The 17,479-nt window shown below is 41.3% G+C and overlaps 1 protein-coding gene across 1 annotated transcript in view; it reads left to right on the top strand.

The window, feature by feature from the left end:
• Positions 1-17,479, top strand: part of LOC102235931 (potassium voltage-gated channel subfamily H member 8-like) — a 32,472-nt gene that overhangs the window by 6,471 nt on the left and 8,522 nt on the right. The window contains exons 2-11 of the mRNA XM_014473437.2: positions 3,272-3,505; positions 3,616-3,747; positions 4,832-4,977; positions 5,148-5,406; positions 6,519-6,676; positions 7,769-7,976; positions 9,994-10,365; positions 10,814-11,013; positions 12,072-12,321; positions 15,615-15,829. Of these exons, the coding sequence (XP_014328923.1) occupies positions 3,272-3,505; positions 3,616-3,747; positions 4,832-4,977; positions 5,148-5,406; positions 6,519-6,676; positions 7,769-7,976; positions 9,994-10,365; positions 10,814-11,013; positions 12,072-12,321; positions 15,615-15,829 (2,174 nt within the window). The remainder of the gene's footprint in view (positions 1-3,271; positions 3,506-3,615; positions 3,748-4,831; positions 4,978-5,147; positions 5,407-6,518; positions 6,677-7,768; positions 7,977-9,993; positions 10,366-10,813; positions 11,014-12,071; positions 12,322-15,614; positions 15,830-17,479) is intronic.

Genomic DNA, 17,479 nt, shown 5'->3' on the forward strand with positions numbered 1-17,479 from the left:
TGGCTCAGAGTCACAGTGAGCCTCCGCCCCCTGCTTCAACACACAGCCTCTTGAACAATCAGACAATATTACAGCCTTTCCCCGTCTATTTAGGACACCTGGTGGAAATGACACGCTCAAGGAGACGACAACGCCGTCGCTGTTGTCGGCATAAATCCGTCTGACTCACTGCACTTTGCGTTCTGTGCCAAGATCTACTGCTTGGAGACCTGTATTATATTTGCAAGACCTGAGCAGTAGGTAGGAGCTGGGAAAGAGATTAATAGCGCACACAGAAAATTATTAAAATGAAAGTTTAACCGGGTGAATCTAACAGGGACAAGTCAGGTCGTTTTTAAGTGGGGTTTTGAGGAGAGGATGCTAGCAGTCACCGTTTCATCTGCTTCAGATCCGTTTTTCCTCGAGGCTAAAGATCCGATCCGACTTATTCGCCAAGCACGTTTAAAAACAACAAATGTTTGATCAAAGAGAGGTAAATAACGAGAGAACGTAAAAATAGCAGATGAAGTCAAAAACAGACATGAAACAGTGTTAGGTGCAAGCAAGTCATGCTGTGTGGAACTGTAGGGAAAAAATGATGAGATTTCAAAAAGGATCTAAAAGAAGACATGAAATACAGAATACAATAATCAAGGTGTGAGGTAATAAAGGCGTGGATGATGCTTTCAAAATCCTGCCTGGACAAATTTTATAAAATATTTGACAAATCTAAGATCCAGTATTTAATGTTTTTTAAGGTAAGAGAGGTTTGGAAATTCAACAAATGGATGGATCAAGACCTGTATTTTTTTTTTTTTGTAAATCAACGCCTGCATTACAGCAGTGTGGCCCCTGCTGTAAACCCTCAGCAGGGGCCACACTTGTTGCAATACTTGTGTTAACAACACCCAGGACACAAGGTGGATAACTCATTGTCACAGATGAACCCAGACCAAATAAAAACTGAAGGTAAAGAATTATTATAATGGTTAAAAAAAAGTTGTTAAAGTAGGTGAAAGGTCAAATCTGACATGTTTGTGTGCACTGCACTGCATTCAGCCTCTGTTTTTGTTCAAAAGAAAACCGTTTACCATACAACCCATGATCAGCTCCTGTAGAAATAATACCATTTACTTTAAACTCTAGGATTACACATTATTTGCTTTTTCATAACTAAAAAAATCACAGATAAAATCTTTAGAAGCGTATCACTTACAAGTCAACTATGTTGTAATGAGCAATTCTCATATACAAGCCACAAAACGTCCCCCTTGCACATGTGCTTCCTTCAGCACTGAGAGGCTGTTTGTCAGACTCATGTTTGGATTAACGTTCTTTGTTCATATACAAATCATAAAACACCATTATCCGCTGTTCATCGTCTCTGCTGATCTCTGCTCTGTCCGCTCGTCTTCTCGCTCCCATCATTTATGCTCCTGCCTGTTCCGCCTGACTTTTTATTGCTCGCATTCTTCAAAGCGAGCGCTCCCGTCCTCCGGATTCATTTACGTTGGGACTTTAATTATCTCCGTTGAAAACGAATGATTCGTCGGCTTCACTTCTTTACATTTCATTATGTCCTCAGTCCAGATTGTTCCAATACCTCAGGCTGTCAAGTCGCTCGTCAAAACTGCGGCTTTTATCGCTGCCTGATAACTTTATAGTTGTTCAAAAGCACAAAATCGTTTTGATTCGCAATCAGTGCCAGCGGAAAGCTTTAAAAATATTGTTGTTTTTGCTCTGACTCTTTTCCAAACTAAAAAAAGTCTGCTGAAAGTGATTGAGTTCAAAATGTAGAAATTATGTCAAAACTGTCCATATTTCTAGAAGAATTTATGGACTTCTGAGTGGTACTGTATTTTCAGACTCGGCAGAAATCAATGACCAATATTTGTTTATCTGTGTGTGGACTTTGTTCATTTTGTTGTGTATTTTAGAATTAAATGTCTATTTTTAGCCTCAGGAAAGCCCTTCGTCTGTATGAAAATATCCATAAATAAAATCTGAATGAAGGATCTCGGTGAGAAAATCTCTCTGCTAGTGTGGGAATAAATGTGTGGATGAAAACTGAATTGCAAAATGTTAAATTTAAGTTATAAAGATTAAATAATACGATGGAGCACAAAAAAGTATTTTCTTCAAAGAACAATTTCCAAATTCCGACCTTGAGAACACTGGTAATGCTATGATGGCTGCAGGCTGATGACATGCACAGATTACTTTTAATAACCGCCTTTGCCCCATAGCTACAGGTTATCTTTGTAGCCCAGAGCAATATATTTTCGGATTTTTGCAGCAACACTTCTCTAAAATAAAGCCTTGTAGAAGGAATAGAGGTGGTAGAGCAGAGGTGACGTGAACTAAAATGGATAAGAAGAGAAACAAGAGAGTATGGTAGTAATGTGGAGTTCATTGAAAATCAGGAGGCTTGCTAAATTCTCATCAAAGACTCGCCTTCAAAGTGGGATGAATTGCTTTCCAGAGCTTAGACCCAAATGCAATAGAAGACGTTTTTGCATAAATGTTGCCTTCTGTGAATTAGCATGAAATCCTGGGGAAATTGTAGGTCAAGACCTCTCGACTTCATAAATCATGAAAAGCGTGAAAATGACGGGGCGAGTAGCGCAATTCATCTTTAAAGAGGCGCTTCACAATTGCCCCACATTCATCCGGCGGGCTTTGTTTATGAACAGCGGGAAGGAAAATCCAGATGTTTCTTCTGAAAATTACGCATTTCAGCGCTGTCATGTAAACACAGTATTACATGATGCTATTGTTTTTGCTCTTCATCACATTTACACGGTTTCACTGCACATCAATTGTTGTCTCATCAATACAGAAAAATAATTCTCCCAAAAGCCTTGAAGATCATTGAAATCTTTTGGTAAATGAACATTGGAGCTCTCCTTAGGATGCCACTTCCACATAGTCTATCTTCCTTATTGTTGAACTCTGACCTTAGCTGAGACAGAACAAGTTCAAGAACAGATGACAGACGACCTGCAGACCTGTTAATAATATTTTTTTTGTCATCTCTTCTTGAATTTGTTCTGTCAGTCGACTTTATGTTGTCAGTTTGGTTTTGATTGTATCAGTAGGTTTGTGACTCATCTGTCCAAAAAAAAAATTGGTTTTACCTAGCTTACCATTGTCTGACAAAAGAAATTTGAGTGATTTAAAGCAACTAAGTGTGAAAAGACAAAAGCAACAATAACAAAAAAATTAACCCTGTGGTACCACTAACTGTCTTTTCCTTCCCTGTGTGGTTTTTCGTTTTCTTCCGTCTACCCAGACAGTAACTTTGTTCTGGGAAACGCTCAAGTCCAGTCCGTCTTCCCCATCGTCTACTGCTCCGATGGCTTCTGCGAGCTGACCGGCTTCGCCCGCGGCGAGCTGATGCAGAAGAGCTGCATGTGCCACTTCCTGTACGGCGGCGAAACCAGCGACCGAATCACCTCACAGATGCAAAAGGCTCTGGACGAACGGCGGGAGTTCAAGACTGAGATTGTTCTGTACAAGAAGAGCGGTAAGGGGAAGGCGCTGTCACACTCACACTATTATGTACTGTATATTTGTATATATACAGTATATATCACTGCAAAAATGATGTTCATGTTTGCACTTCTTCAACAAAAGGCTCCAAGTTCTGGTGTCTGCTGGACATAGTTCCCATCAAGAATGAGAAGAGCGAGGTGGTTCTCTTCCTGGTCTCGCACAAGGACATCACAGAAAATAAGGACCTGGACCAGAGCAATGATTCTGACACCGGTGAGCGAGAAAATGAGAAAAAGAAAAAAAAAATCCAATTCCACTGTAATTCACATGAAATGATTCAGTGGAGGGACTGCAGCTGAGCTTTTATTAAGAAGGGAGTTTGGTAAGAGGTGAAACAAATTTTTTTCAGAAATATATTGGGTTCTTTGGTCATGAATCCTCCTTTCTGCTCAGGACTTCCTCCCATTTTGGTGAATAAACATGCCAAAGTGGTGAAATTTGTGCACCACTTTGCACCAGGCCAATATGCTAAATACATTAAAATGTGGACACTGTGCAATAAAAAAAAATATTCTGTGGTATTTCATTTGCAAACACAGGAATTGTAGGAAAAGTTCAGTTGGCATCTTTTTTTTCTGGGGATTAGAACTGAATGAAGATGGTCAAAAGAGACCTAAATTATGAACGTGCACCACCATCAAATACTTACCTTCAAATACAAACTTCTGAAAATGTAACATTTCTTTCTGTAAGCTTTTCTCCCTCACCCAAAATCTTTGCAAATATATACTTCCGGAAGGAATGGGATTGTTCTGAGGATGCGATTGATTTGATACGGCTTGTTTGCGAGAAAATCTGGCCTTTCCCTGTGAGGAAAGGCCAGGAAAACTTTTATCAACGCTCCGGATTCCCCAGTCCTTCCCTCCGCAGTCAACAGTTGCGCATTCCTGCAAGATGCTGCTCGGCTCTTTGACAACCATAGTAATTAATCCCTGCAACAGCAGCAGAGGGTTGTAAGAAGATAGCTTTGCGTTTCCACAGAGCTGCTTCCTGCCTTTGTAATGCAGTCAGAAGAAGCAACTGATAAATGCAACACTGAAAGACAAGCTAAGGCCTGCAAATGCAGAAACTGAGACCAATGAAAGCTTTGGGGGTGCTATTTAAAACCGTAATATTTTTTATATATTCATTTTTTAAAGTATTTATATGGAAGTCAAGGGAGACAAGACTTAATAAGATTTAATAATGTATCATGTACAATTCCTGGTTCAGTATTTGCAAATTGTTCTGTGGTTTTACGTGAATACTGAACAATGAATAACTTGGCTTGTTGGACTTTTTTGTGGATTTTTTTCAGATGAGGAAAAGGGATTGGAGGTCCATCAGGTCAATCGGCCCCCGGGGTGCAACATGGAGCGCCGGCGCAGTCGTGCCGTCCTCTACCATCTCTCTGGTCATCTCCAGAAACAGGACAAAACCAAGAGCAAACTGAAAATCAACAATGTGAGACATACTGTGTTTGAACATCTTTTACCAAGCGCTGTTGTAATCCAGGTGGATGGGTGGTAGAAATTGAAGCGGTGACCCGTTAGAACAAGTATTTGTTTTGAGCCTTCCAACTTTTTATGGTCTCTAGGGTGTGTTTTTGGTTACACGTGCTTCTCTGTTTGAAGAGTGTTCTCGGAGCCAATGCCAACCCAATCCCAGAGTATAAGGTGGCCGACGTCCAAAAGTCCCGCTTCATCCTCCTTCACTACGGTGCGTTCAAGGCCGGCTGGGACTGGCTCATCCTTCTGGCCACCTTCTACGTAGCCGTCACTGTTCCCTACAACGTTTGCTTCACCGCTGTAGAGATACGGGAAGACGGCGCCTCGGCGGCCAGAAACCCTCCGAGTGTCAGCGACATCTTGGTGGAGATACTTTTCATCATCGGTAAGATTTCTATGTCTCATATGCATTTATTTATTCAATTGTTTTACTTTGGCAGAAGCATTACTGATCTTTCATCCTTGGTTATCTTTTTATGATGGATCGTACTCCACCTACATCTTATTATTTCCTTCCCAACATGGCAAAACTGAGGTGTGCCATGTAATCGGATTCGTTGAAGTGCTGTACAGTTACTGCAGCATATGTTATCCGTTACTCTCAGCCCTTGAAACAGCTCCCTCTGTCACAATTTGCCGTTAACTGTCTGAGTGATTTATTTCCCTGAACGATTTCACGAACCAGGTCAAGCTCACATCCCATCCGTAACAAACTCCAGGTCTGGGTGAACACAGTTTGCCCTGAGTTTTATTTTTTCATATTTGCAATCTGGGTCAACCTGAGAGTGAAATTTGTGGTACCTGACCAGGTGTATGAAGAGATAACTTCTGTTTGGGAAGGAGAAATACTCAGTACTCACTGATAACTTGTCTTACACATAAAGCAATGAAATCTTCCATGTTTTTTGAGTTTCTTGGGACTAAAATAACAAAAAATAAATAAATAAAAAATGAAAGCTGAATTAGTTCAGTTATTTTTGTATGACATAAAAGCTTTGTTCATCTAAGACGCAAAATTTCAAAGACAGAAGAAGTGCGTGAGAGTGTAATTACAGCACCGTACATCTATAATGTGCTGCTGATTTAACTGTTCACAGCCTTACCACACTACATACACTGGCACCATTTTACTGTTTGCCACAGGAAGTTGTATAAATGGTGTCTGTAAAGCGCCTGTTGGCTATATTTGAGTTTAAATGGCTTCTTTTCTAAAGCCGCTGCAGGAAGTTTGTGTAAATTTAAATTTAGGTTATCTGGCAGCTCTTTTTTACTTCTGGTGGTGTTAGATTTGATCGGTTTTGGTTTGGAAATTTTAGAATTTTTTATTTTTTTTGCAATCCTCCTCGTTTTATTAAGCTAAGCTACTAGTTTTTGCTGAACATTCCCCATATGGTAAAATAATAAGTTTTAAAAATAAGCGTACGTCCCAATATTTTGTGCCGCAGAAGTAAGTAATTGTCGCTGCCTCTCTGTTCATACACTGTGTTTACGTTGCAGATATTGTCCTAAATTTCAGAACGACCTACGTTAGCACATCGGGGCAGGTCGTGTACGACGCCCGCTCCATTTGCATTCATTACGTCACCTCCTGGCTGTTTGTGGATCTGATTGCAGCGTTGCCCTTTGACCTTCTGTACGCCTTCAACATCAGTGTGGTGAGTCTGACGCATTCAAAGACGTCCGTAAGCCGACAGACCTCTCTTGTAGGAAACACAAAAGGTCACTCCTTCACTTCCCCGCGTTTAAGTGCGCAGACGTCATTCGAGTTTACCTGGTAGCCTCCCCCTGCTGTTAGTCTCTCTACAGGCATTGACTTAAGTAGACTTTAAATAAGGCTTCAAACGTTCGGCTAACACCATGGCAACAAAATTATATCAAGTGCGCGCAATTAGAATGTGGACAACAATATTTCCCTGAATTCCAGCCCTTTCAAAATGTGTTTTACTGTTCCTTCAAGGCAGAAAAAAACCAAAGACTTCAAGCTTCATTGTGTAACTCCTCATTAGTTAGCTGGCGATTAGGCTGATAAATGAGGAGGCTGAGGATAAATTACAGTTTAAAGGAACCAGATTAAATAAATGATGCCAAGCGGATGCAAGCTGTTGAAAATGCCAACTGAACTGTGGGGAGCATCACTAGATCTTTTAGATCTCTACAAAATAAATGGCAATGAAATTATTACACATCAGAGAATATACAATAAATTTATAACCCTGCAACTCTTCCACATTGTGTTGAGTCACAGCAATGGAACTTGACTGTATTTTATCTAGGATTTATGCGATAAACCGACACAACGTAGTGCATTTCGCCAATGAAAATCAAAAAAGCAGCCAAGAGGCCCATGGTAGCTCTGGAATAGCTGCAGAGATCCACCGCTCAGCCTCAGCTGCAGCGCAGGCAGATTTAGTTTTCTGACCACCTGTTGCTACTCAAAAAAAAAACATGATGCTGCAGGAAAATCCGATCTATGATAACCGCAACAGGGTCCCAGTTTCAGTATAAACATATTTATCCATCACTAATCTCTGATCAGATGCTTATTTAATCTATTGTACGTCTGTACGGCATTTCTGAATGCTTAAGTGTCATTAAAAACAGGAGTGATTCAAATTACTAAAGTTTTCTGACTGCAGGCTGATTAAAGTCACTCAAAACAGTGTACTCCATGTCAGAATAACTAATCACTTCCTAATATCCAATTCTTCTTACTTGTTTCATTTTATTGGACTTCAACCTTTTCCCAGAACTTTGGGGTCCACCTGCTGAAGACGGTGCGTCTCCTTCGGCTTCTTCGCCTCCTGCAGAAGCTGGATCGTTACTCCCAGTACAGCGCCGTGGTCCTCACGCTGCTCATGTCCACATTCGCCCTCCTGGCACACTGGATGGCCTGTGTCTGGTACTTCATCGGGCGCAGCGAGATTGAGACCAATAACCCCGCCTCCTGGGACATAGGTTGGTCTATCAGTCTGCTTGGATGGATGGATGGATGGATGGATGTCTTTCCATCATAGTACATCTAACATAGTAAGCCCCTCATCATTCATCCTGATGATCAACCATCATCTTAGCTGAACTCTTGTCTTCTTCTTCTGTTGTTCAAAGTCTGAGGTTTTTTCCTTGAGGCTCAGTGAAAAGTCAAAAGTACTGACGTACATATTTCAGTGGCTGTCTCTGGCATTTAGAAACTCAATTGCTGAACCTTCCCAGAAAGCTCATGTATCACCAGACGTAAGATGGTCCTTCATAGTTTGTAGCATGTGAATTACTTTCCGGCAGAGCATCCAGGCACTAGGTGTTTGCCTGTTCTCTTCCTGAGAAAACACTTCTAATTCTGGAGATCCGTTCCCCCTCCCACTGCGCTCACCAGTGCTAAACAACAACACGATAAAGGCGTAAGTGAAGCTAGTGGCTGTACTGCTCTGGGGATTTAAATCAGAAAACTGTGATAAAAAAAAAGGTTGCGACTGGTCATAAACAAATGGAAAGGTCTCTCCTTGGATGCAAATATGACCATAAACTGGGGGTGGGCTGCAGCGCAGATGGTGAAGAGGGTCAGCCATTAATCAGAGGGTGTGTAATTGAGCAAGATAAAACTGCTTCCGATGGGCAGAGCAGTGCTCCTACACTCAGGGTTAATGAGTATGTGGATGCATGGCTTTTAAAATGTCACAAAATACAATCACAAATTCAGAATCCTTCATCTGTAACCCTCAGCTGCTTTCATATTATGATGAAAGTGAGCAAATCTTTTTAAAAACATAGCACACTGCACTATAACCATCTAAAGACAAGATAAGCTCTTAATTTAAAGGCAAGACAAAATAATAATAATAATAATAATAATAATAATAATAATAATAATAATAATAATAATAATAATAATAATCTCCATCGCTTGAGGAAATGTGGAAAATATATTTACACACTATAAATCATTACACTGAAAAGGATATTGTTTTGGTTGAAAGAAATAATGTAGGTAAGCAAATTCGTATCTCAGTCTGGACCATGAGGTGCCAGTACTACAATCAAAAACTAGAATTTACTGCTTATTTTCCTAAAACCTCCAAAGTAATTCTCCCAAAACTTACCAAGTACTTCCTGAAACATACCAGATACTTACCAAATCTTAGCAAACACTTTAATAGAACTTACTAGTTACTTTCCTGTAACGTTCCAGATAATTTGCAGCTTACCAGGAACTTTACTGAAACTTTAATTGGACTTGCTGACTTTATCGGAACTTTCCAGCAGCTTTACTCAAACAGATGCATTCTGGATCTTACCTTGTACTTTCCCCAAACTTTCTTGGATGACACCAAATCCTTTCCTGGCTCTTAAATGTTCCTTTTCAGAACTTCACTGAAAATAATAGTTTCAGGAACTTGCATGGTAAGTCTTGGAAGGTACCTAAGGGCTTTCTGAAAGTATCTGCTAAGTTCTGGGTTAAGAGCCAGAAAGTTCCAAGAAAGTAGTTGGCAAGTAACTGTTAAGTCTTGAGGAAGAAATCTTTGAGTTTTGGTATAGAAAAGGCCGTAAAGCTCTTATTTGTTTCCACACCAAAAGAAGGGATTGCAGCAAAGTCAGTGACTCTATTCCATCAACTGAGCTTGCTTACGCTGCAAACTTTTTACCATTTCGGTATTAGGAAGTTATTTACTTACTGTATGTATCTACCTAACTAATTTTTTTCATTTCTATCAATGTTTCCTTCCAAACAACAAATAAAAATGTTGCATCTTCACTGAAAGGAAAAGGTGACCAATCTAATCTGCGCACAAAAATAAATGCATCCTGACATCTCCTGAAATGTTAGAGAGCCATTACTGTCTATCTGAATTCACAAACATGACAAAGTTCCTGCTGCGCTCCAAACATTGTTTTCACTGCAAAACCTTAAAGAAAAGGTCACCTATGTATTCTCATTAAGCTAGCGACCTCTTCTGGACGGTCCCTCTTCTCCCACCAGGCTGGCTCCATGAACTGGCCAAACGTCTGGGAACGCCATACTTCCTGACTCCTCTCACCTCCCTGCTGGGCATTTCGGATTCCCCTCACGGTGCAGTGACAGCCGCCAACTCCAGTCACTGGAACGCTTCGGGGCTGGAGGCGCTGAATGTGACGGGGGCGGCGGGCCCGAGCCAGTGGAACGGCACCAGGACCAGACTGAGGATGTTGAACGGCTCGGGGATGATGCTGAGCGGCGGGCCGTCTGTCAGGAGCTCCTACGTGACATCGCTGTACTTCGCTCTGAGCAGTCTCACCAGCGTGGGCTTCGGCAACGTCTCGGCCAACACCGACTCCGAGAAGATCTTCTCGATTTGCACCATGCTGATCGGAGGTGAGCTAAACCTCAACAACTGTACTGAGGATTATCTTCATAATCTGATGGTTAATCTGTTAAAAAATGTATACATTTGGCAGATTTTCCTTTTAAGTTAGGTTAAAAAAACAACAACAACAACCGCTCCAAAGCTCACTGGCATTACCAAACCTTCATATCAACCACCAAAGTTTTTCTGCTCCTTCTGCTGGTGTTTTATGTAGATTATATGTCAACTGGATGTTTGAGAGGAAAACCAAGAAACAGCCTATCATCACAAATGCAAACGCATGCCGTTTTCTGAACATACCGCTAAGTATGATGACAGAAAGGGAATTGCCTTATAAAATCTTTGAAATACTCCTCTCCTGGAGGTTTCGGCAGGAGAATATAAACAAAATACGAAAAACAACAAGAGAAGAGCCCGTATAAAGCCCGTCTATCCCTTCTGCTGTCTCCTCCGTAGCCTTAATGCATGCTGTGGTTTTCGGAAATGTGACGGCCATCATTCAGAGGATGTACTCGCGTCGCTCCCTCTACCACACCCGCACCAAGGACCTGAAGGACTTCATCCGTGTGCATCGGCTACCGAAGGCCTTGGAGCAGCGCATGATGGAGTGCTTCCAGACAACCTGGTCCGTCAACAACGGCATCGACGTCAGCGAGGTAGGAGGGCTCAACTGCATGAGCCAGACATGGAACTGTTCACCTTCAGACACCAAATGCCGAGGTACCGTACGCAAACGTCGAGACATTCAGAAACGACTCTGACATGTTATGTCTCTCATTATGTGGCATTCAGCAAATATAAATACTATTAAGAGGAGAAGCTGTTTGTAAATGTTTGGTTTTTGAAAGGTCAAATGTCCAACAATCACTTCAATTCTTTGAAATGTGTCATAAAGCGTAAAACGTTTTCATTTGGATTGACTTTGCATGTAGCAGTAGGATTAATTTGATCTGAGGCCTCCTTTCAGTGGACAGGGAGGATTTGGGTTGTGTTTTGGCTCCCATCATGCTGGAGTGATTCTTAATTTAACAGATTAATGAACAGACATAAAGTTCAGACTTGGTTGGGCCTTTCCATGAATTCAAATCTAGATAATCCTTTTTTTTTTAAACGTTAAGATGATGGTAAGCAGACTGTGTAGTAAGAAGAAGGAATAACTTGCGTTCCATAGATTCGATTTTACTTTCAGTGCTCTGAAAAAGTATCTGTCTCCTTACAGATTTATTTTTCTTTTCTTCATGTGACATGTAAATTTGGCAGATCATCAAACTAATTTTAATATAAATCAACGATGAACTGATTTAAATTATGATTTTTCTATCCAAATCAACCGATTTCTGCAGATTCAGGAGATCTTTTGCCTATTACCTGTTATCAAACAGGTGCTAGTGTAGGTCTGGTAGTATTTAAGTAGAAATTATTTTTAAAAAGGCATTTAGTTTTACTCAGGTTATCTTAATTTGATATAAAAATCAGTTTTATGAGTTGAAGCATTTGCTGTAAATTTGCGGAGACGCTGCGTAGCTGTTTGCTAGATGCATGTATCGGTTGTGATTATGTGGGAAGGTGAAAGGTTCAATTTTGCCAGTTACTTCCCCCCTCCCACACAGTAATGGTCAGAGAACGAAGCAGAAAGAGAAGACGTCTCTTAAACCAACGTAAAGACTTGGGCGTAGCCCATGTAGTGACGATTTTCTCCTGAATTTCTCCCCAGCTGCTGAAGGACTTCCCGGACGAGCTGAGAGCTGACATAGCCATGCACTTGAATAAAGAGCTGCTGCAGCTGCCGCTGTTTGAGTCAGCCAGCAGGGGCTGTCTCCGGTCCCTATCGCTCATCATCAAGACCTCCTTTTGTGCTCCAGGAGAGTTTCTCATCCGCCAGGGCGACGCTCTCCAGGCGATATACTTCGTCTGCTCAGGATCTATGGAGGTTCTGAAGGATAACACCGTTCTGGCCATTCTGGGTAAATGAAACCGTGTTACAGTGACCGTCATCAAAAGCTTACATCCATGTTAGTTCCAGGATTTTATGTTCTGCTTCATCTATCATCGGTAAGCTCATCAGATTCGGTGCATACCAGGCGTTCGACGCTAATCAGAGCCATTTTTCCACCTGAATCTTGAAGGTCTTTTTTGTTGAGGAGTCCAAACCAAAGAAGCCCTCCTAGATTCCGGTAGGAAGGTGACTCAAAAACTGACACGTTGGAGTTTGGCTTAAGAAAATGTAGCGAATGCTGCATCATCATCGAGAAGAAGAAGAAGAGTCCAATTATGATAAAAATTACTATGAACTCTGTTCTGACAAACGTTTCTGAATGATTATTGCAACCTGTAAAAAGGACCTACGAGGAAAAAGAAGCCATTCAGCACTTATGAAGTCATTGATCATTCAATGTTTTGCAGAGAGTCAGAACCTAATCAAGCACAGGCTCAGTATTCACAAAGCTGTGGTAATGTTGGTATTAAGCTGCCCCTCTGGAAAAACAATTCACGCCCCATCAAGTGGAATATGGAGTTTCACTGAGATGGTTAGCAGAGCCCTGAGGTCCTGATAAACTTTAAACTGCATGAATGTGAAATTTAAACTCACTTTCCGACACCAGTTAAACCCAAAATGTTGGTACCAGGGATCAACGCCGGACAATAAATTCCCGTTTGCAAATCCAGCTCCGGTCCAAACAGATTTCTGCAGTTTTTGCTTTCTTTGTCATGCTCAAAAATGCTGAGTGAACAGAAAAATCCAAACCAGAGTCTGAAATCTTGAACCTAAACATCAATGGCGCTGCCCTTCTTCACAACAATTGATGATGTTGTTGTGATTCTTTGCCATTTATCTCAGCTGCTTGACATAAACGACAATGAGTCCTTTCCATCGCTGGAAGAATGTTATTTGTCTCTTCTTTGCAGAATTGTTTTAATGTAGGCACATTGGATTATATTCCATAGTGTTTAACGACGAGTACAGTAGAAAAAAAGAGCCTAAACTGAAGCTTTTGTAAAAGGCCAGTAAAAGTCTGAACTGAAAAACAACAGAGTTGCTTTAGCATTGCAAATCTCCTTCAGGATTTTCTGCTAGAGAGCAAAAAGTATTATCAATCCTAAAGCAGCAAAGCAGCTCCACATCACCACACTGCCACCACCATGTTTGACAGTGGGCATGATGCTCTTTGCTAGCTTAATGCCAAACTTAAAGTACCATTTTTGTTTCAACGGCCCCTGAAACAAAAATGGGCACATCTTGGTTTTTGGTAAAAGTGAATCGGGCTTTTGTTTTTCATCTCTGAGTTTCAGACTCAAACTCAGAGTTTTGCTTTCTGAGAGCTTTTTTTTTGCCTTCTTCATGTTGTAAGACAAGTGCTGTTTTAATAAAAAAAAAAAAAAAAACAATCCCAGTTTGTGGATAAACCAGAGGGGCACTTGTATGTTCACACAGGGTCAGGTTGGTTAGTATAGCTGTTTTTCCTAAAAGATGGAATCATCATTTGAAGAATGCTTTTTGAAGTTCAATCTTAAAAATTTGTTTTCTGACCAAAAAAAGCTAAAAGTGAAGAAACTGGTAGCACAAGTGCAACCTGTAATTCAATAGGATAAAAAAAAGACAAAAAAAAATCATAACCAAAGAAAATAATGAGTGGAAAAAAAGCTAAACACTTCCCCCTTTGTTGAAAAGCCTCAGACGTGTGTCAGTATTACTCCTCCAGATAAAAGAGCCTCTCCAGGGTCATGTCCCGCAACGTGAACGCTGACACTCCTTCCCGTCCACAGAACAAGGATAAAACAGAATACAGAAGCACAAACAGAATCCCAAACAGTCCTGGAAACAGTTCAGCCTCATACAAAGCGCCGACCAAAAATTACCAACGCAGCTTTTTAAACCAAAGGCCTAACTGCTGTAAATAATAAAATGAGCGCTGCCCACAGAGGATAGACGCCGTGCTCATTAGTTTGATGCTCGTGCGCCGGCATGTGGATATTAAAACAGCACTGAGCTCTTTCTGCTCCCTCCTCCTCGTGTGCTTTCCCAGAAACACAAACACACACACACACACACACACGACACTCTCTCCTGTGCAAAAGGAGAATTAGGAAATGCATGTGCTATTCTTCTTCCTTGTTGTTGTTCTCCCTTACATAACCACGTGAGCACTGAGCGGCTTTGGCAGTGCCACTTCGGCTTTGCGGCGCAGGTGGAAACGGTGCGCAAAGCAAGGAGGCAGAAGCAACAACGAGTAACACTGGGCCACTTTGCTTTCCAACGCTTCGCTCCGCACAGAAGAGAGAACACAATCAGTCGTGGCTTTGAAAGTTTTGTACAAATAGAAACCTGGCACGTCTCTTGGAAGTCACCTAATGAGTAAAAAGTTGTTTGAAATGTTATCTCAGGTTTGTCAGAGAACAATACTGAACAAACATGAATACTTACAACAGAACAGCCACTAGATGTGTTTTGAACAAATTTGGCCATCATGGAATCATGACAAGACTTTGACACAAGGTTTCTAAAGTGTTTGCGTATTTTAGTTATTTTGGTTCTTGTTCCTAACCCCTGCAAATACAACTCAACAGCACCAATCAGGTTTTTTTTTTTACCTAAAAGCCTCTGGTGTGTGCAAGGAAGATGAAGAGAGATTTGATTTTTTTTTTCATCTTCACAGTTGAACACCAATCTTTAAGAGAGGGGAAGTTAAGGGAGAATTAAAATATCTGGAGAAAGGATGGTCTCATAATCTAAGGACTTGCACATCCTTTCTAACAGCAAAGTGTGCAAATACTTCCAAGTGAAAATGTGGGATTCTGACAGACTCTGGAGAAAGAGCGGCAAATGCCAAAACTGAATCAAAAAGTTATTCGGCGTGATATTAGTTCAAGGATGTGAACACTTACAGAACCAAATTATTGCGCATACAGATTTGCTCGTATTTCAGGTTGTCCACGTATGATATGGCATTTATTCTGTTCAGTGCTGTAATGATCCTTCCTCTTTACAAGATTCAGAGAATATGCATTAAAATTTGTGGCTTTAAGGTGGCAAACGGAGAAAAACTTTAGAAGGTATTAATAATTCAATATTTATTTGTATCATTGTTGTATTCTTAATACCGATCCTTCCATGCCATGCGTGCTTTAAAAACCACAACACACCGAGTGTTAGAATCCATGTTACGAGACACAACTTCACTGGGAAAAAAGAAAAGATTTTCTCAGACAGTTTTTTCTTTCATGCTCGCCTTCAAGTACCTGTGTCTCTCCCTCTAAGGTCGGGGTGACCTGATCGGCTCCGACTGCCTCACCCAGGAGGAGGTGATTAAGACCAACGCCTGCGTGAAGGCCCTCACCTACTGCGACCTGCAGTACATCAGCCTCAAAGGGCTCCGCGAGGTGCTCTGCCTCTACCCCGACTACGCCCAAAAGTTCATCACCGAGATCCAGCACGACCTGACGTACAACCTGCGAGAGGGACACAGCACCGAGGTACAGCCGCAAGTCGCTGTCAGCAAAAAAATAAATAAATAAATAAAAATGTTGGTTTTGTTGGCAAGGACGGCAGTATCAAGACATATTTTAAAAGATTTTTAAAAATATAGCAAGTTTTCGATGACTTGTATGCATGTGTGGTTCATGGTGAGTTAGGACTGCTCTGCGTTTTACCCGGTTGAGGTGATTTCCAGCATTTTGATTGGTTAGGGGTGCAGCACAAGGGAGGCAATAGTCACTGAGCTCTTAAGTAAAAATATGAATCCACTGATGTCAACAAACAAGGGCCGCGTTTCTAATTAAACTCCGAAATGAGAAGTTTTAGGTTGAGGTAAGGTTCGAGATAAGGACGACTTTGGCTCCTAGAAAGGCTTGAGGTCAAATCGCTGGGTTAGAGATTGAAAAATGAATCACAACATACCACACAGTGTGCAGGACTGTTCTGTGCACAAGCCATTACTTATATCACTACATCTTGCTTCCAATAGGGGAGACCTTCCCGTAATCCTTCTTAAGTTTTGAATGAAAGTTTCAAAGACTCTCTCAAAGCTGCTGCTACTTTCTGGCCGACTCTCAGTCTGACGCTTCACGTTTTCGCTGGAACAATGAAGAGTGGCAAGCAAAAAGAAGTGCTTTGTCACAAGCTTGAAGAAAAACAGATGAAAAGGTTCTCTGGACTGATGAGACCAAAAGCAACCTTTTTGGCCTAAATGGAAAGTGCTCTGTGGCGAAACACGGTGCAGGCAGCATCATGCTGTGGGGATAGCATTCAGCATAGAAAGAAGAACTGGTTAAGTTGATGGGCAAACATGGAAGAAAACCTGAGACTGAGGTGTAGGTTCATCTTACACCTCAGTGTAAGATGAATGGAATGGTTTGGATAAAAGCATATGTACTGGAACGGCCCAGTCAAAGTCCAGATCTAAATCCAATTCACAATTTGTCGCAAGAGCCAAGCTTACTGAGTTTGCCGCTATTTTATAGAGCTGGTGGAGACATTCCCTCAAAAGACTAGCAGAAACAAAAAAAAAAGTTTTTTGTTTGTAAAAAGATTGAAAAACATGTTTCCTTTCTCTTCAACATTACACATTAATAATTTTCAACAAATAGAACCAGAATGAGAAGAGTCCCAATAAAGTACATTGACGTTTGTGGTCTTTAGAACGTGGAGAACCTCAAGGGGCCCTAACACATCTGACAAAATGTAATGTCTGTTGCTTGTTTCATAATGGGTGACTGTGATGTTCTGATTATGGAAAGCACTTTGCACCGCCTTGCTGCTGAAATGTTCTACACAAATAAACTTGACTTGACGAAACGCAGAGTCCTCAAGCTTAAACTTGCACTCGTCTCCTAAGAAACGCAGGAGGAAAGCCATCCTCAGCCAAACGGAGCACAAAATCCCCTCAGCATGTTCCACCTCTGCTGAGCAGCTTTCTCCTCGTTCGGCATGCTCTCTTGTGTTCTCCTCAGATGCTGAAACGTCAGGAGGTTTGTCTGGAACTGCGAAGACAACCGACTTTCCGGTTACCATTTCATTTGCTCTTTCTGGGTATCGCTTATCCACCTGCTGCTATCAAGAGCTTTTAACAGCCTCCTTTCATTTTAATCAGCAAATGCAGTGTTTTCACCAGCTAAATTACAGTG

The sequence above is a fragment of the Xiphophorus maculatus genome, chromosome 24, assembly GCF_002775205.1.
Source record: "Xiphophorus maculatus strain JP 163 A chromosome 24, X_maculatus-5.0-male, whole genome shotgun sequence".
Lineage (NCBI taxonomy): Eukaryota > Metazoa > Chordata > Actinopteri > Cyprinodontiformes > Poeciliidae > Xiphophorus > Xiphophorus maculatus.